The sequence below is a fragment of the Rhinoderma darwinii genome, chromosome 8, assembly GCF_050947455.1.
Source record: "Rhinoderma darwinii isolate aRhiDar2 chromosome 8, aRhiDar2.hap1, whole genome shotgun sequence".
NCBI classification, from domain to species: domain Eukaryota; kingdom Metazoa; phylum Chordata; class Amphibia; order Anura; family Rhinodermatidae; genus Rhinoderma; species Rhinoderma darwinii.
The window spans coordinates 38,370,644-38,393,516 of NC_134694.1; the positions used below are offsets into that span (position 1 = coordinate 38,370,644).

The 22,873-nt window shown below is 42.1% G+C and overlaps 1 protein-coding gene across 1 annotated transcript in view; it reads right to left on the reverse strand.

Annotated features, from left to right (window-relative positions):
• Window positions 1-22,873, reverse strand: part of LOC142658659 (ras-related GTP-binding protein A) — a 38,694-nt gene that overhangs the window by 11,884 nt on the left and 3,937 nt on the right. Inside the window, exon 5 of the mRNA XM_075834251.1 lies at window positions 13,596-13,818. Coding sequence (XP_075690366.1) covers window positions 13,596-13,818 — 223 coding nt within the window. The remainder of the gene's footprint in view (window positions 1-13,595; window positions 13,819-22,873) is intronic.

Consider the following 22,873-nt stretch of genomic DNA (forward strand, 5'->3'; position numbering starts at 1 on the left):
GCTGTTTTTTGGTCACCACGCTTCTCAAAACAATAGAATAAAAAGCAATCAGAAAAGTTGCATGTACCCAAAAATGGTACCAATAAAAACTACAGATTTTCCTGCAAAAAATAAGCCCTCACACAACTCAGTCACAGAAAAAAAATAATGAATGGCTCTCAGAATATGGCGACACAATACATGCAGTGTGTTCCAAATGGGGGATAAGATTGGCTATCATTCATCACTGGCCACATATCTGCGGATTGTTGTTTATTTCCCCCTTTATTTTGCCCTCCTCTGTCCAGATGTTCTCCGCACAGCTTACACGTACCCCCCAACCTAGCAAAATATGTGCTCCTAAAGCCAAATGGCGCTCCTTTCCTTTTGAGCCCTGACGTGTGCCAAAATAGAAGTTTAGGGCCACACATGTGGTATTGCTGTACTCGGGAGAAATTGAGTAACAATTTGTGTAGTGTTTATCCAATTACCCCTTGTAAAAATACAATTTGGAGCTAAAAACAAGAGTTTCGGGAAAAAATAAATTTGTCATTTTCACCGCCAAATTTGAAATAAAATCTATGAAACACCTGTGGGGACAAAATGTTAACTAACCCCCTAAATGAATGCTCTGAGGGGTGTAGTTTCAAGAATAGAGTCTCTTCGCCAGGGTTTCCACTGTATTGGTACCACAGGGACTCTGCAAATGAGACATGGCTCCCAAAAAACAATTCAGCAAAATCTGCATGCCAAACAGCGCTCCTATAAATTCTGCCGTGTGTCCAAACCGCAGATTATGACCACATATGGGGTATTCGTAGTCTGGAGAAATTGCTTTACAAATGTTGGGCAACTTATTCTCCTTTATTCCTTGTGGAAATGAAAAAAATCTGAGCTAAAACTACTTTGTGTGTGAAAAAAAATAATTTCAGATTTTCATTTTTACGGCCTAATTAAAAAAACTCAGCAAAACACCTGTGGGGTTAAAACGCTCACTATACACTTAGATGAATTCCTTCGGGGCGGGGGGGGGGGTGTAGTTTACAAAATGGTGTCCTTATGGGGGTATTTCCTATGTTTTGGCACCACAAGACCTCTTCAAACCTGACTTGGTGCCGAAAACATTGTCTAATAAAAAGGAGGCCCCAAAATCCACAAAAAAAAAATGGATTCAAATTGAATTTCTTAAAAATAAATCGTACATTTCACCTCCAAAACAGCCTTTTGAAATTCTTAAAAATGTGAGAATTGTTGCTAAAGTTCTAAACCTTCTAACGTCTAGAAAAACAAAAGAATGTTCAAAAAAAAATTATGCTAACAAAGTAGACATATGGGATATGTAAACTAGTAACTATTTTTCTTAAAAGCAGAAATTTTTCTACATTTTCTCTAAATGTAGAGGTTTTTCACAAATGAAAGGTATCAACCAAATGTTACCACTAACAAAGTACAGTATGTCACGAGAAAATCTCAGAATCTCCTGGATAAATAGTAGCATTCCAAAGTTATTACCAAATAAAAGTACAAAGATAGAAAAAGAGAGAGAGAGAATGGCGCTCCAAGGTGATAACGTTAAGATCAAAAAAAAAAAAACGCAGTTGGTAACAAATGGAATAGAGCTCACCTTGGTATGTTGTGCAATATCGCTAGCACAACTTAACTTTGTAGCTTGTAGGTAATTGTACCCTTTCGGGCTTAGTCACACTGTGCTTGCCTCTGGAGCCCTAACCGCATCGAGTGGATTCATCTTAGGAATGAAGCAGACTTTGAAGAAAAAAATGCTCCTATATACGGGCGCTCAGGTGTGAATAAATTGTTTCTTCCACGAAATAGTCAGTATTGTAGCAACGATTTTATTAGAATTACAGATAAAACAATAAAATAGGCTGTGCTGCAACGCGTTTCGACCACGCACTGTGGTCTTAGTCAGGCATTCTAATAAATCGTTGCTACAATACTCACGATTTCGTGGAAGAAACAATTTATTCACACCTGAGCGCCCGTATATAGGAGCATTTTTTTCTTCAAAGTCTGCTTCATTCCAAATAAAAGTGACATTTCAGAATTGAAAAATAGGATCTGTGCCTTACAGGCCCAAACTAGGCAGCATCATTAACCCCTTAATGATGCAGCCTAGTTTGGGCCTTAAAGAGGCTCGGTCACCAGATTATCAAATCCCTATCGCCTATTGAATGTGATGGGCGCTGCAATGTAGATAACAGCAAAGTTTATTTTTTTTTTAAAAACGATCATTTTTGCCCAAGTTATGAACAATTTTATATTTATGCAAATGAGCTTTTCAATGGACAACTGGGCGTGTTTTCTCGTTTTACCAACTGGAGGTGTACTATTGTGTCTCTGGATAGTTTTTCCATCTTGTCCCTTTTGGTCTCACACCTTTTTTAGGCTAAGTTCACATCTCGATTTATGCATGTTTGTGGTATCAGACAACGTATACGTTTTTATAGTTACAAAAACATATGCATCTGTAACATATGCTTAGGTTTTTTGTGGTATACGTTGTTGTACGTTTGTGTCTGTTCTTCCTTATAAAAACCTATACTTTTTTGGGTTCTTTAGCTAAATAAACTTTGTAAAGTCAAGATTTCCCATATAATAAGTTTTACATATGGAAACATAGGGCTTAACCCCTTCCCGCTTTGGTCACTTTTGACCTTCCTGACAGAGCCTCATTTTTCAAATCTGACATGTTTCACTTTATATGGTAATAACTTCAGAATGCTTTTACCTATCCAAGCGATTCTGAGATTGCTTTCTCGTGATACATTGGACTTTGTGTTACTGGCAAAATTTGCTCGATACGTTGAGTATTTAATTGTGAAAAACACCAAAATTTAGCGAAAAACTGCAAAATGTTGCATTTTTCTCAATTTAAATGTATCTGTCTGTAAGACAGGCAGTTATAAACACACAAAATTGTTGCTAACTAACATACCCTACATGTCTACTTTAGAATGGCATCGTTTTTTGAACATCCTTTTATTTTTCTAGGACGTTACAAGGCTTTGAACTGGAGTAGCAATTTCTCACATTTTCAAGAAAATTTCAAAAGGCTATTTTTACAGGGGCCAGTTCAGTTGTGAAGTTGCTTTGGGGGCCTTATATATTAGAAATCCCCAAAAAGTCACCCCATTTTAAAAGCTTCACCCCTCAAAGTATTCAAAACAGCATTTAGAAACATTTCGTAACCCTTTAGACGTTTCACGGAAATTAAAGAGACTCTGTCACCACATTGGTTTAAGTGCCCTGTCTCCTACATAAGGAGATGGGCGCTGTAACGTAGGTGACAGTAATGCTTTTTATTTGAAAAACCGATCTTTTTTCACAACGTTAGGAGCGATTTTGGTTTATGCTAATGAGCTTTCTTAATGCCCAAGTGGGCGTATTTTTACTTTCGACCAAGTGGGTGTTGTATAGAGGAGTGCATGACGCTGACCAATCGGCATCATGCACTCCTCCATTCATTTACACTGCACTAGCGATATAGTTATATCGCTATGTGCAGCCTCATACACAAACCCTAACATTACTACAGTGTCCTGATAATGATTACACATGACCATCCAGCCTGGACGTCATGTGTACTCAGAATCCTGACACTTCTGAATCTTTTTTGTGAGATTCCAGCAACGGATACGAAATCTCGCGAGATCACGGAGTTAAACGAGATTTGGTTTCACTTGCCGGAATCTCACAAAAAAAAAAAAAAAAAAAAAGAGTCAGAAGTGTCAGGATTCTGAGTACACATGAGGTCCAGGCTGGATGGTCATGTGTATTCATTATCAGGACACTGTAGTAATGTTAGGGTTTGTGTATGTAGCTGCACATAGTGATATCTATATCGCTAGTGCAGTGTAAATGAATGGAGAGGAGTGCATGATGCCGATTGGTCAGCGTCATGCACTCCTCTGTACAACGCCCACTTGGTCGAAAGTAAAAGTACGCCCACTTGGGCATTAAGAAAGCTCATTAGAATAAACCAAAAATCGCTCCTAACGTTGTGAAAAAAGATAGTTTTTTTAAAAATAAAAAGCATTACTGTCACCTACATTACAGCGCCCATCTCCTTATGTAGGAGACAGGAGACTTATAATGTGGTGACAGAGCCTCTTTAAAGCAAAGTAGAGGTGAAATTTACCATTTTCATATTTTTTGCAGAAATGTATTTGTAATCTAATTTTTTTTTTATAACCGAAAGTTTAACCAGAGAAATGCAACTCAATATTTATTGCCCAGGTTCTGCAGTTTTTGGAAATATCCCACATGTGGCCGTAGCTTGCTACTGGACTGAAGCACCGGCCTCAGGAGCAAAGGAGAATATATTTTAGGCATAATGTCAGGTTTGAAGGGCTCTTGCGGTGCCAAAACAGTGGAAATCCCCCAAAAGTGACCACAATTTGGGAAACTACGCACCTCAAGGAAATCATCTAGGGGTATAGTGAGCATTTTGACCGCACAGGTTTTTTACAGAAATTATTGGACGTAGGCCGTGAAAATTAAAATGTTTTCAAAGAAAATGTAGGTTTAGCGATTTTTTTTTTCTCATTTCCACAAGGACTAAAAGGAGAAAAAGCAAAATCTGTAAAGCAATTTCTTCCGAGTAAAACAATACCCCACATGTGGTAAACAACGGCTGTTTGGACACACGGCAGGGCTTAGAAGGGAAAGAGCGCTATTTGGCTTTTGGAGATCACATTTAGCAGGAATGATTTGCGGAGGCTGGGCAGAGTACATCAGGGGCATAGTCAGGTGGTATAATAATGGGGTAAAAAAAACAATAAAATGATCCATAGAGGTGTGTTATGCTGTGAAGCAATCCGTTCTGCACAGGCCGGTGTCGCACTTATATATGGCGTCCTTTCTTAAGCCCCTTTTGGTCCACACTCCGCACCTTTGCAGTTTGGGGAATTTTGCTGGGAAGTGTTGTCCTGGTATAATACGGGCACTGTCGCATCCAGCAGATATGTTTGGGCCCTCCCCTTCCTGCTTCCCTAATTTTAGGTCCTTGATAAATCGCCTCTTGAAAAAGAAGAAATGTTCCCATCGGGCCAGCACAACTGCATATTTTTTATTTCCTGACTTATAGGAGCCATAACTAAAATTTTATTTTTTCATAGACTTAGTGGTGTGAGGGCTTTTATTTTGCGGGACAAGCTGTAGTTATTATTGGTAACATTTTGGGGTACATGCAACTTTTTGATCACCTTTTATCCTATTTTTTGGAAGGCCAGGTAAACAAACAAAAAAACGCAATTCTGCCATAGTTTTTTTTATACAGCGTTCTCCATGCGTTATAAATTACATGTTAACTTTATTCTGCGGGTCAGTACGATTCCGGCGATACATATTTTATAGCACTTTTTTAGGTTTTACAACTTTTTGCACAATAAAATTACTTTAGTAAAAAGAATGTATTTTTTCTGTCGCAATGTTGCGAGAACCATAACTTAACTTTTTTGTCGACAGAGCTTTATGAGGGCTTGTTTTTTGCGAGACGAGCTATAGGTTTGTATAGGTACCATTTTTGGATACGTGCGGCTTTTTGATCACTTTTTATTCCAATATTTGTAGGGCAAAGTGACCAAAAAACAGAAACTCTGGTATAGTTTTTTAAGTTTTTTTTTACGCTGTTCACCACGTGCAATAAATATAATATTTTGATACCTCAGGTCGTTACGGTCGCAGTGATAGCTAATACATATGGTTTATTATTTTTTTTTTCAATAATAATAGGACTTGATAAGAGAAAAAAGGGTGATTGTGTTTTATTTTATTACTTGAAACTTTTATTATGCTTTCAAACTTATTTTTTTCACTTTTTTTTCTACACTTTTTCTCAAGTCCCACTAGGGGACTTGAAGGTCCAACTGACAGATTTATTTTTTTCTAATACATTACACTATTCACTGACAGCAAGCCGATTAGGCTTCACCTCCCGGCGGGGCCTAATCGGCTTCCGTAATGGCAGAACAGGAGACCATTGTGTCTCCTGTTGCCATAGCGCTAGCAACCTCCAAGATGCAGCGATCATCATTGAAGGGGTTAATGGCAGGGATCGGAGCTAGCTCCGTTTCCTTCCGTTACAGGTGGATGTAACATAAAGCAGACTTCCACCGCTGATGACACCGGATCAGCTCCTGAGCCGGCACCATCTTGCCGCCGGATCTTGACCGGCTTCCGTGCTAGGCATACCAGGAGGCCAGTATTAGGCCTCCGGTTGCCATTGCAGCCACCGGAACCCCGGCAATTCCATTGCTGGGGTTCCGATGAGCTGCAAACACCTTAAATGTAGTGATCGCGTTTGCCCGTTGCATTTAAGGGGTTAATGACGGGGATCGAAGCTAATTTCCGTCCCCGCCATTACAGCCGGATGTCAGCTGTAAGATACCGCTGAGATCCGGCGATGGCGGCACCGGCTCAGCTTCTGAGCCGATGCCAAGCATTTGGCGTATGGATACGGCAAATTGCAGGAAGCACTAGCTTTCCATGGCGTACCCATACGGCAAATGTCAAGAAGGGGTTAATATTGCATAAGTCACCATTTTGACCTCAATACAAATAAAAACGTATACTTTTTTTGAGAAAAGTTGTGAAAAGCGTAGTAGACTACGCTTTTCAGGACATGGAAAAAAAAAAAAAAGGGATGCAACGTAAGCACAAACTACACGATTGGGGCATCCGTCCTGACCATAGAAATCAATATGCACGCTGTGGTATACGTTTTGACACGCTCTTCTCATGTCAAAACGTGCATGTCAGACGTAGAGTAACTACATTAGACGTCGGCAGCGTGTAGCACATGTAGGAAGTGATGTGTTGTGGGCTGGCTTGGTGGGTATATAAGGTGTGCAATAGGCTGTCTGAACACATCACTCATTGTTGCCATGGATAATTTATCAGTTGCAAAAAGGGATGATTATTGGCCTTCGGGCCAAGCGTGGCAGTATTTCTTAAACAGCGCAGTTTGTGAACGGTTCATGTGCTGCTGTGGTGAAAGTGTACCGTGAGTGGACAAATGGCACCATTGGGAATTACCGATGTTAGAACTGCTGAGCACCACGTGCCATTAATGGGAGGTGAACGCCAGATACGAAGGTGTGCGAGGGCAGAACAACACGCTACAGTGGAGCAGCTCACAGTGAAAATCAACCAGGGGGCTACCAAACGTGTGTCTAAAACAGTTCAGCAAACCCTACTGCGTATCTGGCTCTGAAGCAGAGGTAACAAAGGTGCATCGGAAAAAAAGACTTCAATTGCATGGCCGTATCGGAATTGGACAACCGATGATTGCCAAAGTGTTGTCTTTTCCGATTAATCACGTTTTCTGCTTTATGGAACGAATGGACGTTGGCGTGTCAGGCGAGAAGCATCATAACAAACACCCTGAAACCATTGCTGGAAGAACACAAACTGATGGCGGCAGCGTTATGGTCTTGAGAATTTTTTAATGGCATTCTCTGGGCCCACTCATCCATGTGGAAGGCACTCTGAACCGTTTTGTGTATGAATCCATCATTGTAGATCACATCCACCCATATATGCGTTTTGTCTTCCCTGGGGCAGATGGAATCTTCCAGCAAGACAATGCGACATGTCACACAGTGGTGGGAAGAGCGCGACCAAGACTTCCAAGAGCCTCCCTGGCCCCCTAATTCACCAGACTTGAACCCAATTGAGCATCTGTGGGACCACCTAGATAGTCTAGTTCGCTTTATGGATGCTCCCCCACACACCCTCCAGCAATTGTGAGATGCACTGCAGTCAGCAGGGCTCCAGATACCAGAGACAACCAGCACCTTATTGAGCCACTCCCAGCCAGTCTAGTTGCTGTCTGCGTTGCACGCGGCACTTACGCTGGATATTAGCTGGTGGTCAGAATAATGTGAGTCGACTGTGTATATTGTAATAAAGTTATAATTTATATAGCTGCTTGGTGCACAATCCTTTTTTGGTTCATATGTAGGTTTTAATGTAGATTTACGCAAGGCCCCTTATGGTCGAGTTGGAGGTAATTTGTAGGTTTGTGCAATTGCCAAATTTCCCCTTCTTTTACCCTGGCTTGGGGGACTAGACAGGAAGGCCCATTGTCCCCTTCCCTTTTTGAGTTGGCGATTGAACCCCTTGCTTTGGCTATAAGAAGTTCACCAGATATAACAGGTTATGCACTAGGAGGGAGGAGAATGTTTCTCTTTACGCTGATACGCTAATTTTTCTTAATGCTCCGGGTCCTTTTTTACAAGCACTATTGACTGACACATTTACATCTTTATCCGGTCTACGAGTGAACTGGTCGATATCATTGGTAACAGCGTTATATTTTTAAAAATATGTCATTCCTGGATGGCCAACGCTCATAATAGTAAATGATTTTGGATCCCCTTTTTATGTATTCCTACGGAGATAGTTTGGACTGTGGAGTTGCTGATGTGTCGATCGGTCTACTTATGGACTGCATTTACTAGATCTTTCTTTTGAGTAATGGAAAGCGGTTTGTTAGGGTTTTTGTTCTATGTTTGTATAACTAAATTGATATATGAAGACATGTATCTATTTTTTTTGTCAATTTCAAACCTTTTACAATTGGGTACATTTGTAATACCTATTGTGTCTGATTTTGATTTGCATTTTTTGTACCTGTATCAGTTTTATTAAGGTCATAATAAAACTTACCAGCATAAAAATAAAAAAGTAAAGAAAGATTAGGTCTGTATGTTTTTCCACCCTCTGACTTTATACAAGAACAGTCTTATCCACTAAAAGACCTGGAAAATAATGAGGCACTGATCTTAAATAATAAAAAAAACAGCAATCATTTTACATTAGGCTATGGATACACCTTTGCATCAAAATGTTTTTTTCTATTGTTCATTTGCTTCCTTATTGCAAAATTAAGCAACGGTCTAAAAGTCTTCATTAAAGATTTACTACAATTCTGCTGCTATAAAGTCTCCAACCCCTACACAAAGCTGGCTGTGCTGCAAATTGACAAATCTGGGGGGCAGATCTCACACAGGCTAAAGTGAGCGAGTGTGTGGATAGGGCAAAGAGCACACAGGCCAGGCATTTTTAAGGGGACAGGGTGAATCACACAGTCTGTGCATAAGTGTAGAGAAAGGATACAGGAGACTTAAGGCGCTATTACACCGGCCAATTTTGGCCACTGCAAAGACCCCCGATCAACGTCACTGCTCGTTGATCGGCACTAGCTTGCTCCTGTCACGAAGAGCTAGCATGGGGACGAGCGCTCATTGCTCCGATCGCTCGTTGCCATACATCATCATGACGGCAGTGCATCTTCCTGGGAGATGTGCTGCAGACAACGATAATATTTCAGTTTTCTAAAACTATACGATCAGGTGAACGAGCTGCCCTATTTACACACTGCCACGGATTCTATGAACGCTTGTCTGCCTGATAATTGCCCAGTGTAATTTAAGGCAGCAGCATTGCGGACCATGAGACCTCAAATCAGAATGTATTACGGAAACAGGCCCACATTAGAAAAGTCAAACTAGGAGCAGGTTGCAAACTACTTTTTGAGGTCTGAGAAAAAGGCCTGCAACTTAATGCAACTTTTTTTTTCCTTTTCCTCCAGGTAACCAGTAACATCTGTAAAAAAAAAATCCCCATGTTAAAGTTGTGCGTAGACTTTCATTTACATATTGTAGATCAGGGAAGCTCATTTGATCCATGGTATAATTTAAACTTCAAAAAGTATTAGGCTGTTAAAGGGAATGTGTCGCTAGAAATTTTTTTTAGTTAAACAGTTAGTGTATGAATGCTTAAACACTGTCCAAATTTTTTCACGAGTTAGGAAATATTATAAATTAGATTCTAATTTATAACATTTCCAGTGCTTGTCACTAGATGGTCAATTCCCAAAATTGCAGCATTGGCATGTGGTAAAGCAACCACATTGCTTTATGCTGCAAATTTGGTGTAAACACTCTAGTGAGCTCAGAATCCCCCCTCCTTTATCCTGGCTAGTGCAAGGAGAAAGGAGGGGATTGAACGGTCAAACCTCCTACACTGTGTGTCGCCATTTTTTGAGCTAACACACAGTGTAGTAGGCTTACATACAGTAGTAAACACACACTAAAACACGTACATACACAGACCTAACTTACCTGCTCCTGCCGCCGCCGCTCCCTCTGGTCCGTCCGCTCCGGTCTGCTCCTCGTGCTTGCTTCAGAACACAAGTCCGGAAGCCGCGACCGGAAGTCGTCATCTCACAGTCTGGCCGCGGCTTCCGGTCGACATGAACATGGCGCCGGATTTCGCTCTAGCGAAGACCTGACTTTTGGTCTGTGTGGGAGCGGCGCATGCGCCGCCCCCACACAGACCGCGTACGCTATAGTGGATGGAACGGCTCCCGTTCGCATTCACTATGGGGATGTGTGTGCCGTATTCCATCACTGTATGTGTCGTTAATCGACACATACAGAGATGCCAAAAAAAATGGCAGCCCCCATAAAGAAAAAGTAAAAAAAAATATAAAAAAGTTAACACAAACAAATAAAAGATTTTATAATAAAACACTAAATGCAAATTGATATCAAATTTTTTTTTTTTCGTTTAACTCCTTAGCGACCGCCCACCGTCTTTTCACAGCAAGCGGTGCAGGTGCTTCGTCTATAGCAATGTCCTTTGGCGTTGCTGTAGAAGAGGCTGATGAGCGCTCCTGTAACGAACAGCTCCTGATCTCCTGATTTTAGAGCAGCCTGCTAAATACAGCTGGTGTTGGAAAAACATTCCGACCCCAGCTGTTTAACTCTTTGAGTGCCGCAGTCCATGACAATCAAAGTGTACTCCCCTTTTTGATCGCGTCACCAGAAACACTGACATGATCAAAGACCGGGTAATCCCTCTGTAGTCAGCCCGGGGGACCTAGAAAGGGCAGTCTGTTCAGTTTGCCTGCTGTTCAGGCCCACTATATGCTGCCCTAATTGAGCGCGAAACGTGAACTGGATAAAAAATGTAAAAAAAACTATGCTGAAGATCGCTTTTTCAGATATTCACACCGTAGAAATACAAAAATTTCTGCCCCCAAACTGCTAAAAAAAAAATACAATTTCTCCCACATAAAACAAGACCTCATACAGTCACTCAAATGAAAGAAAAAAAAAAAAGTTATGGTGGCTGAAAGGCAAAAACAGAAAAATTTAGATGGTCATTAAAGGGAATGTGTTGCCAGAAAAACATGTTTTTTTTTTAAAAAATTAAACATTTAGTGTGTGGGTGATTAAACATTGTTCAAATTATTTTTTTTTTTTTGGCACGAGCCAGGAAATATTATAAATTATTTCTAATTTATAATACTACCCATTTTTGGTCACTAGATGGGGCTGTTCCCAAAATTGCAGCATTGCAACATTGGGTTAAAAGCCCTCGCTCTAGTGAGCTCTCAGCATCCCCCCCTCCTTTATCCTGGCTAGTGCCGGGATAAACGAGGGGTTTGAAAGGTTTAACCTCCTACACTGTGTGTCGCCATTTTTTGAGGTAACCCACAGTGTAGTAGGTTTACATACAGTAGTAAACACACACAAACACTAACATACATTGAAATCTCTTACCTGCTCCTGCCGCCGCGGCTCCCTCCGGCCCGTCCGCTCCGTTTGCTGCCGCTGTTCCATGTGCACAAGTCCGGAAGCCGCGACCGGAAGTAGTAATATTACTGTCCGGCCGCGACTTCCGGTCCACAGGAAAATGGCGCCGGACGGCGCCAATTTCGAATAGGACTGTGTGGGAGCGGCGCATGCGCAGTTCCCACACAGACGCCGTACACGGCAGTCAATGGGACGGGAGCCGTTCGCAGTCCCTATGGGACTGTGGCTGCCGTATTCCATGTCTGTGTGTGTCGTTAATCGACACACACAGAAATGGAACAAAAAAATGGCAGCCCCCATAGGGAAGAAAAAGTGTAAAAATAAGAAAAAGTAAAACACAAACACACAAATGAATATAAACGTTTTTATTAAAGCACTAACATCTTTAACATATAAAAAAATTATTTGCGATGACACTGTTCCTTTAAGGCCTTTTCTGGCCCGGTCACAAAGGGGTTTTCCACTTTCTGACAACTGATAACCTATCCAGTGGATAGGTTATCAGTATATGATCGGTCTGTGTCAGACCCCCGGACTCCGCACCGATCCGCCACTCTGGCTGTCTCCAGGCGCCGGACGATGTTGCTGAAAGCAGATGGCTCCGGTCAAAGAATAGCGGCAGAGCTGCAGTATTGCAGCTCGGCTGCTATGCAAGTGAACGGAAGCAGAGCTGCAGTTCTGCCGAACGGCCGCTATGCTATGGTCGGAGCCATCAGCTTCCGGCTCCAAAAACTGCATCCCGTTCCAAACATGCGGTGCATGGACAAAGCCGTCCTTATGTCGGACACGCACCTATCATATACAGATGACCTATCCGGTGGATAGGTCATCAGTTTTCAGAAAGTGGACAACCCCTTTAAAGGAGGGACAGCGGATACGTAGCAGAATACTTAGTGATAAAGACAACTAGTGGGAATACAAACCCTAAAATTTCACCTGAAATGTAATCCACTCCGCCAAATTACAACTCAAATGAATACATAGTTACATAGTTGATAAGGTTGACTTAAAAAAAAACAAAAAAAAAAAAACACACAGGTCCATCAAATCCAACCTATAATCCTACCGTGTTAATCCAGAGGAAGGCAAAACCCCCATGCAGTTGATGCAGATTGCCTTATTGGGGGAAAAAATCCTCCCAGACTCCAAATATATCAGAATAAATCCCTGGATCAACGTCCCATCTCCAGAATCCAGTACTCCTAACCTGTAATATTATATTTTTCAAGAAAGACATCAAGGCCCTTCCTGAACTTGTTCAAAGAATCAACCATCACAACATCCTGTGGCAGAGAGTTCCACAGTCTGACAGTAAAGAATCCCCACCTGTTATGATGGGGAAACCTTTTTTCCTCTATACATAGATGCCCCCTGGTCATTGTTACAGGCCCAGGAGTAAAAAGATCACCCTTCTTTGCACCCGTTCTAGTTCAGACATGTCCCCCTTATACACAGGTGCCCAATATTCCATATGTGGTCAGACTAGTGATTTGTACAGAGGCAAAATTATGTTCTTGTCGTGAACATTTATGATTCCCATGATTTTATTTGCCTTGGCAGCAGCTGCACTGGTTGATAAAGGAAAATTTATGGTCGATCAATATCCCAAAGTCTTTTGAGCTTTTTCTTTTTACCATTTTAGATCCATGCCTCCTCTCTACTATTCCAACCCCATCTCCCTTAAATTCTTTTAAAATGTCTACATGCACACAGAGCAGTTTTAGTATTTAGAGTTTGTGTTTTTTTTTAATCCAAACTAGGAGTGAATCATAAAAGGATATGTATAAATTAAATAGTTGTCCTTGTCCACATGCTTTAATCCAGTACCGGTTTTGGATAAAGAAAATGAAATACAAAACAGACATCAAAACTGCAAGTGTGCGCATAATATGGTCTTATATACTCTTAAATCCTATACCACAGCTCTTCCCGATGTACCGGCTTTTAAAATTCAAATACATCCATTTATATCACAGTCGGTCTACTAACCAGGTCTCTTTGATCTTCTTGTACCAAGTCCATCTTGTGAACCAAACAAAAAACCTTTGCATCAGGAGAGTTCTGAAGAATGGCTTCTAAACAAGACTGATAATAATGCATGTCCTTCTCCAGCTCTCTGCTCTCAACATCAAAGACATAGATGAGGACTTCAACATTACGGAATATGTTGTCACGCTGGCTGGTAAAATAGTTCTCCATGAACGTATCCTGACTGTGGATGTAATGAAATTATGTTATAGAAACAAAACAAGTATGTATCCACAATGTGGCAATGCTTAAAGGGAATCTGTGACCAGGTCTATGCTGTCCTATCTGAGGGCTTCATAAAGTAAAGTAGTGCCGAAGACCCCGATTCCAACGCTGTATTACTACATTTTCAACATTCAGTAGTTTTCCTAAAAATCTATTTTTCTCCTGCAGCTCGTAGTCATGAGCAGTGGCTAGCCCCACCCACCGGCCGCCGATTGAGGAGAAAGCTACCAATCAGAAGCAGTTGGGAGGGCTAGTCGCAGCGCATTAATACGGAGGTCTCCTGAGCACAAGCATATTATAGAGACGACTAAACAGGGATATTAGAAAAACTACTGAACATTACACAGCGAGTTATACACCGCTGGAATCATGGTATCTGGTACCACTTGATGCTGCCCTTAGATGGGGCAGCATATACATGGTAATAGTTGATCTTTAATAATTCAGATATAATCTGGCAAATTCAAACCCATGGGAACAATCAAAGGCACACAATCATAAGTGCAGAAACAAAATGTGAGTGCATTTTTCTTACATTAAATATTTCAACTTAAAAAATAAATAAAAAGAGAGAGTTAGGCCTTATTCACACGACAGTGAAAAAAAAATGTCCATTTAAAACTGATCAACTGTCAGTTTTTCATGGCCATTTTGTATCAGTGTGTGTCTAAATTTTCATCCGTTTCAAGTTTTTAATGGCCGTTTGACATCCATTTTGCATCAGTTTTTCATGGCCGTTAAAAAAACTGATGAATTTCATTGGTCAGGCTTTTTTTGTCCCAGCCCCCTGAAAACAACCAAAGGAAGGTCACATGTTCACCTAGACACTATTTACAGCCTCCCTGTACATGATGCCACACCAGCCTCCCTGTACATGATGCCACACCAGCCTCCCTGTACATGATGCCACACCAGCCTCCCTGTACATGATGCCACACCAGCCTCCCTGTACATGATGCCACACCAGCCTCCCTGTACATGATGCCACACCAGCCTCCCTGTACATGATGCCACACCAGCCTCCCTGTACATGATGCCACACCAGCCTCCCTGTACATGATGCCACACCAGCCTCCCTGTACATGATGCCACACCAGCCTCCCTGTAGATGCCACACCAGCCTCCCTGTAGATTGTGCCACATACTCACGAGAGCAGCGCCGTCTCGCCTCTTCTTCACTTGTGGTCACTCGTCTGCACGGGATATGGCAAGGCAGCGCGACGGGGCGATGACGTCATCGAGGCGCCTTCAAACCCATGAAGACGAGTGACCACACGTGAAGAAGCGCCGCAAACGTGAGTATGCCAACGATAGCCAGCAAGGGAACTAGTAGTTCCCTTGCCAGTCCCCATGTAACAGATCCGTTTTTAACGGTTGTTACATGTATTGACAGCCGTTAAAAACGGATCCATTGACTTCTATGGGGGCCGTCAGGCCGTTAAAACTGCCAAAAATAGGACATGTCCTATTTTTTGACGGCCATTATTCACGGGCCGTTAAAAAAACGGCCGTGTGTATGCACCCATAGAATATCATTGTTCTGAAAACGGCCATGTGAAAGCCGTTAAAAGGACGGCCATCACATGGCCGTTTTTCACTGTCGTGTGAATGAGGCCTAAGTTTTGATTTTTTTTTTAAATTAAAACCGCTAGCTCTTAACCCCTTAAATCGTACATAACTTATCAGAATAAGCGGTCATATGTGTGTACCTGTGTATTAACAGGATTTCTGACCCTTATATGACTTGTATCCTGAATTTTCAGGCTCTCCTGTATTCATCTCTATATACAGTTAGGTCTAGAATTATTTGGACAGTGACACAAGTTTTGGCATTTTAGCGGTTTACCAAAACATATTGAATATACAGTTATATAACCAATATGGGCTTAAAGTGCAGACTCCTCTTTAATTTGAGGGTATTCATATCCTAATTTGAGGAAGGGTTTAGGAATTACAGCTCTTTAATATGTAGCTGCCTCTTTTTCAAGGGACCAAAGGTAATTGGACAATTATTTTAAAAACTATTTAATGGGCTGCATGGGCTATTCCCTCGTAAAACCATCAGCAATTAGCAGGTAAAATGTCTGTAGTTGATTCCAGGTGTGGCATTTGCATTTGGAAGCTGTTGCTGTGAACCCACAACATGAGGTCAAGGGAGCTCTCAATGCAAGTGAAACAGACCATCGTTATGCTGAAAAAAAATAAAAAATTAAGAAATCCATCAGAGAGATAGTACAAATGTTAGGAGTTTCCAAATCAACAGTTTGGTACATTCTTTAAAAAAAAAACAAACAAAAAACACACGCATTGATGATCTTGTGAACTTCAAAAGGCCTGGACGTCCAAGGAAGACAACAGTGGTGGATGATCGCAGAAACCTTTCCATGGTGAAGAAAAACCCCTTCACAACATCTACCCAAGTTAAGAACACTCTCCTGGAAGTAGGTGTATCAGTATGTAAGTCTAACATAAAGTGAAGACTTCATGAGAGCAAATAGAGTTCACCAGAAGGTGCAAACCATTAATCAGCCTCAAAAATAGAGGCGCCAGATTAGACTTTGCCAAACAACAAGTAAAGAATCCATACCAGTTCTGGATGTCATGTCCGTGGCTGCAGGCTGTCAGCTCCATTCTCCCCAACAGCTGCAGCCACGAGTCGGCAAGCGCTGGCCCCAGCCTCCTCCTCAAGAGACGCCAGGGCTCGCTTCCACTCACCTCAGCCGGATCCCGTAGGGTGACTTTGATGAACATCAGGCCGTGAGTACCCTGGACTATAAGAGGGGTCCAGCCCACTGCTTTGATGCCTGAGCGTTGTTGTTGTTTCCTAAGTTTGTCTATGTGATGGCCTCCTAGTGTGTTCCTGTTCCTTCCATTCTGCACTATCCTGGTCGAGTGCTGTGCTGAGCCAAAGTCGTGCCGTTCCATGCCTGACGTCTGCCTGCTCCTAGTTCCAGCAGAGCCTGCCTTGCTACTGTCAGCGCGGCCACGGGTACCCTATACGAACTATAGACATTGACCTGCGCCCTGTTGGCCAGCTACCATACCGTCAAGGCGGTACGGGCCAGTGGATCCACAGACCCTTCGTGACACTGGAACAGCACGAAACTAAGATCAACCTGTACCAGAATGATGGGAGGAAGAAAGTATGGAGAAGGCTTGGAACGGCTTAGGATGCAAAGCACACCACACCCTCTGTAAAACATGGTGGAGGCAGTGTGATGGCATGGGCATGCATAGCTGCCAAAGGCACTGGGTCCCTAGTGTTTATTGATGATGTGACTGAAGACAGAAGCAGCCGGATGAATTCTGACGTTTTCAGGGATATACTTTCTGCTCAGATTCATCCAAATGCAGCAAGGTTGAATGGACATCGCTTCACAGTACAGATGGACAATGACCCAAAACATACTTTGAAATTATCCCAGGAGTTTAAGGCAAAGAAGTGGAATATTCTGCAATGGCCAAGTCAATCACCAGATCTCAACCCGATCGAGCATGCATTTCACTTGCTTAAGACAAAACTTAAGGCAGAAAGACCCCCAAACAAGCAACAACTGAAGACAGCTGCAGTAAAGGCCGGGCAAGGCATCACAAAGGAGGAAACCCAGCGTTTGGGGAAGTCCATGGGTTCCAGACTTCAGGCAGTCATTGCCTGCAAAGGATTCCCTACAAAGTATTAAAAAAAGAAAGACATTTTATTTATGGTAATGTTATTTGTCCAATTACTTTTGAGCCCCTGAAATGAGGAGGTTGTGTAGAAAAATGGTTGCAATTCCTAAACGTTTCACAGGATATTTTTGTTCAACCCCTTGAATTAAACCTGAAAGTCTACACTTCAATTGCATCTCAGTTGTTTCATTTCAAATCCAATGTGGTGGCATTGCAGAGCCCAAATCATGACGATTGTGTGACTGCCCAAATAATTCCGACCCAACTGTATACAAAAATGAATTTCTGTTGTCTGTTCTTTATACACGGCCATAAGTAAATCACGCGCTTCCGAAGGTTTAGACCGGGTTTCAGCTCTCTGGGACCTACCGTTCGACATAGTCACAAAATATATGGCACCACTGGCTTCCAAATCAAGGACCTTCCTCCATATCACATCAGATGACCTATATTAACCAATAGAAGCTCGCAGGTCCTTTATTCTTAGCCTCACTCCGCTTTAGAACAGGTTTCCATAACAACCAAGACATTTTTCTTTACTCATCGTGTTACTCGCTGTAAACACACTGTACCCATACTGGATTGGAGCACTCATAAATTGAAATCCTTTCATACCAGTCATGCCTCCAAAAAGGAACCCTGCACTTGGACTTTATTGGATAATAGAAAAAGTACCCAGCGCTGCCCAGGTATAACGTGTCGGTCTGTCTGCTTGTGTGTTCATTGGATTTGTCCCAAGGGTGCCCAAGAGGCTAATCCACGCCCTCATATTTTCTTGGTTTCTGGGAAAATCACTAGTAGCCCTATATAACCTGGCAGTTTCACACGGTTTATTTCAATTTTAACTTCCTAAATACCTAACAGCTAAACTGGTAGGAAATGGTGTCATAAGATTGTGACAGAGCCTGTTGATTAACATTGCCAGTTTTATTACCAGTTGCCCATAGACTATGGTTGGATCAGAATTGAAACCAGCATCATGCATGAAAGCCCACTCATTAGCACGCTGAACATGATGCGCTCGATCAGTTTGCTTTCTGGTCTGTGTTCGGACAGGAGTCTCTGCACTTCTGAGAGCCACCTCTGTAGTTTCAGCAGCTCAAGCAGCAGTATGACGAATTTGATCAGCTTGCAGTTGGGCAAGAGGAGTCTCTGCAGTTAGTAATATAGCTTTCGTCCTGGCCATCAGTAATCTGTTTGCAATGGGTAACCACTCCCCTGTACCTTACCATCTAGGAATACTACCCGCTACTGCCAGATAAAAAAAATTCGCTTTTATAGTATTGGATCGTGATCATGTGATAATGGCTGATAACAGAGAACGGCAAGGTTGGGACATTTGCGAAAACCTTCCCGGACACCATGTACCTATGTGCCAAATTTGGATTCTAATGGTTCAGGCGTTTGGATGCCTATGGAGGACTGGCCGGGTACTCCTGTCTTGGGAAAGCCCTTGACGTCACTGTCAATATGTGGACAGTAACGTTACGGGGCTTTGTAACGCAAAGTGTGCAGAGCGTTGGCGGGCGACAACGCGCCGGCCGGGGATTACATTGCGCTATCTACATGGGAACTGTGGAGTTTTCAGGGGTTGGGAGCAAAAAAAAAAAAAAGGAAAACCCTGGCTGATGAAATTCATCAGTTTTTTTAACGGCCATGAGAACTGGGTGGCAAACGGCCATTAAAAACGGTCAGACGGAAACGGTCAGGAAATTAATGAAAATTTGGAGACACACACATGCAAAACAGCCATGAAAAAGGTTGATCCGTTTTGAAAGGCTGTTATTGTTCACGGTCGTGTGAATATAGCCTTACCAGAAAGCTGCAGCATGTATTTGTGTATCTTTCTCACGCTTGCTCCCCCTCCACAGACTTCTATGGGCAGCATGTCTAGTCTCCTTTCTCTGCTCCCCCCTCCATAGCCTTCTATTGCCAGGCAGTGAGCAGACTCCTCTGCTCTGTAACTAGAGACTGATTTTGCTTGACAACACAGGTGGACAGCATTTTACAAAAAGGGAGACATCTAGTGGCAGTAACTTCAAAGAAATTTGAATGGATAAAACGAAAATTTTAAAAGTAAATATATATCAGGTATACCATAAGATTAGCATAAGTTGCTTTAAAAGTTTGTGTCCATTTAAGGACGCAGCTAGTTTAGCCCTCAGAATACCAGCGGTTTGTTGTTTTTCTTTTAATTTTTCCCTCGTCGCATTTATTTACAATCAACATAGCCGGCTTGTTTTTTTGCGGGACAAGTTGTAGTAATAAATGGCACGATTTTGGGGTACTTTGGGAAGCTTTTCTTATTACCCCATGCGGTATAAATGACACTAACTATATTCTGCAGGTCAGTACGATTTTGACGATACCCAGTTCCCCATATCGCCTCTTTCCACGACTCATAACAGTTCTAATTTTCTGATGACTGAGCTGTATGAGGGCTGTTTCTTGCAGGATCATTGCTACGGTTTTGGGGTACATAAGACTCTTCGATCACTTTATTTTGTTTTCGATGTGAGGCGGAATAAAATAAGAAAAAAAAGACCAAAGAAGATAGCAATTCTGCCCTTTCTTAGGCTATGTTCACACGGAGTATTTTGGGGGAGGAATATCTGCCTCAAAATTCAGTTTGGAACTTTGAGCCAGATATTCCTCTCCCTGCACGCCGATTATCGCGCCGTTTTTCGCCCGCGGCCATTGAGCGCCGCGGGCATAAAACAGCGAGAAATACGCTTTCTCCTGCCTCCCATTGAAGTCAATGGGAGGTCAGAGGCGGAAGCGCCCGAAGATAGGGCATGTCGCTTCTTTTTCCCGCGAGGCAGTTTTACTGCTCGCGGGAAAAAGACGCCGACGCCTCCCATTGAAATCAATGGGAGGCGTTCTCGGGCCGTTTTTGCCGAGTTTTGCGATGCGGTTTCTGCGTCAAAAACTCGGCAAAATACCCCGTGTGAACATAGCCTTACAGTGTTCAGTGTGGGGAGAAAACAAAAAAACTTGATTGTTTCATAGTACAGGTCGTAATAAATGGTTACCAATTTGTTATAGTTTTTTTCCATTCGTTATTTTTTTCCTGGGGAAAAAAAGCGATTGCGTCTTTCTTTACTTGAATATATATATTTTTTTTATACTACCAAACAATTTTTTTTTTTAATTACAAAATGTATTAGTCTCATAAGAGGACTTGAACAGCACGTCCTTTGATCGCTTAGGCTACATTTAAACTTGTGTTGTAGAATACGTTACTCTGATCTGTTTTTAGATCAGAAAGATAAAACCGGATCAGTTAAAAATCCCATTGAAATCAATGGTATTTTTAATTGCATTCGTAATGTTATGCTGCGTTCACATCTCCATCGGAACGGAGCCCTGACTGACACAAACCATAGGTTCCCATCACCATTGATTTCAATGGTGACTGTTCCGATGCCAATGGTTTCCGTTTGTCTCCGTTGTGCAGGGGTTATGTCATTTTTACGGAATCAATAGCGTAGTCGACTATGGTATTGATTCTGTCCAAACGATGGAACCCCTGCACAACTGAGACAAACGGAAACCATTGGCACCGGATCCGTCACCATTGAAATCAATGGTGAAGGAAACAGAAACCTACGGTTTCCGTTTGTTTCAGTCAGGGCTCCATTCTGACGGAAAGCTCAGACGGTACGTCAGAATAGAGCCCTAACTGATATGTGAACGAAGCCGAAGTCATCAGTTTTTTTTTTTTTACAGTGATCAAAAAAAGTATAGGAGTACAGGACCTTTTCTGTGTTAAAAAAAAATAAAATAAAAATTTGTGTTTGTGGCAGAATCGCAACTCCAGAAAAAAAAGTCATACTTTAGACAGATAGCCCTCCTTTTTCCTGCAGTCCGGCCCCCTGGGTTGACGTTCATCCTATGTGACCGCTGCAGCCAGTCACAGGCTGCAGAATCACATGGCCTGCAAAGTCATCGTAGGAGGCCGAACTACGTGCAGAGAAAAGGGAGGGGGTAAGCATAAACTTTTAACAACGCTGCTTTCCGAAGCGGAAATTCCATGAGAAAAAACACACCACAATGTGGTGCGTTTTTTTGTATGGAAGGTGCTGCGGGTTAAAACTATTGAACAGTCATTAACAGTTTTCTACGCACATCTACTTTAATGGGGTTTTCCAAGATCTAAAAAACGTTTTTCTTAACCACTTCCTGACCAGGCCTATTTTCAAGTATAAGGCCCCATGCACACAACCATAAAGTAACATGTAATTATGCTCCGTAATTACAGGCCCATTCGTTTCTATGGCCGACGGACATAATTACGGGAAGCTGCCCGTGCCGTAGAAACTTGACGAAAAGAATAGGACATGTCCTATTTTGTAATTTTTTTTACGGACCGTGCTCCCATACTTTATAATGGGTCGTAATTACAGGCATGGTCGTGTGCATAGAGCCTTAGCCATGTGCCAATTTAAAAGCGAATTGTTCTTCTATTACTATTCCAACCTACATGTATTCAGTATTGTTTTTTTCAGACCATGTTGGGCTTCCATATTTTGTAGAGAAAAAAAAAAAAGATATTTTACGCAAAAAAATGTATAAGGAAAATAAAAAATATTTGCCGACTTCAACAAACCAAATATGTGCACATTTCATGCATGTTGGGCACAAGACGGAGCTTACAATGAATGATGCGCAAACTGGCTTTTGGAGAGCAAATTTTCCAAAGCTGGTTCCAAAGTTTGTGTATGCAACCAGTGTCATGGCCAAAGTCGCCCTGTAGCCCCAGCCCAAGGCCCCCTGCACACGGCCATGCCTGTCATCACGGCCGGTGATTACAGGCACGGCCGGCCGCAGACAGACACTCGAATTTGATGACTGTAAAATTAGGAGCACGGTCCGTAAAATAAAAAAAATAGAACATGTCCTTTTTTTTGCGGGTCATTTATACGTCCCGGACACCTTCACGTAAATATACAGGAAGGCGTCCGTGGGCAATAGAAATGAATGTGTCTGTACTTTAATCCGCAATTATGGTCCGTAATTGCGGATCAAAATTACAGCTGTGTTCATGGGGCCTAAAACTACAATATATATATATATATATATATATATATAAATAATGAAAGATATATTGTTTTGTTTCATTTTCCTGGAATGTGCTGTTCACATTTTTGTGTTTGTGTGATTCATATATATGGGGTTAGTAACTGCATCCATTTTTGATGTTGCACTCCTCCCTTTCTTCCCTGGGTGATTTTAATTAGTTTAATGCTGGCTCCTACCATCCCCATGTAGGCTTAGGCCCAGTTCTGGGTGTATGTGCAGCGTAGGTTCCCACCTCATAGGAGGTCGCCTTGTCAAGGCAGGTG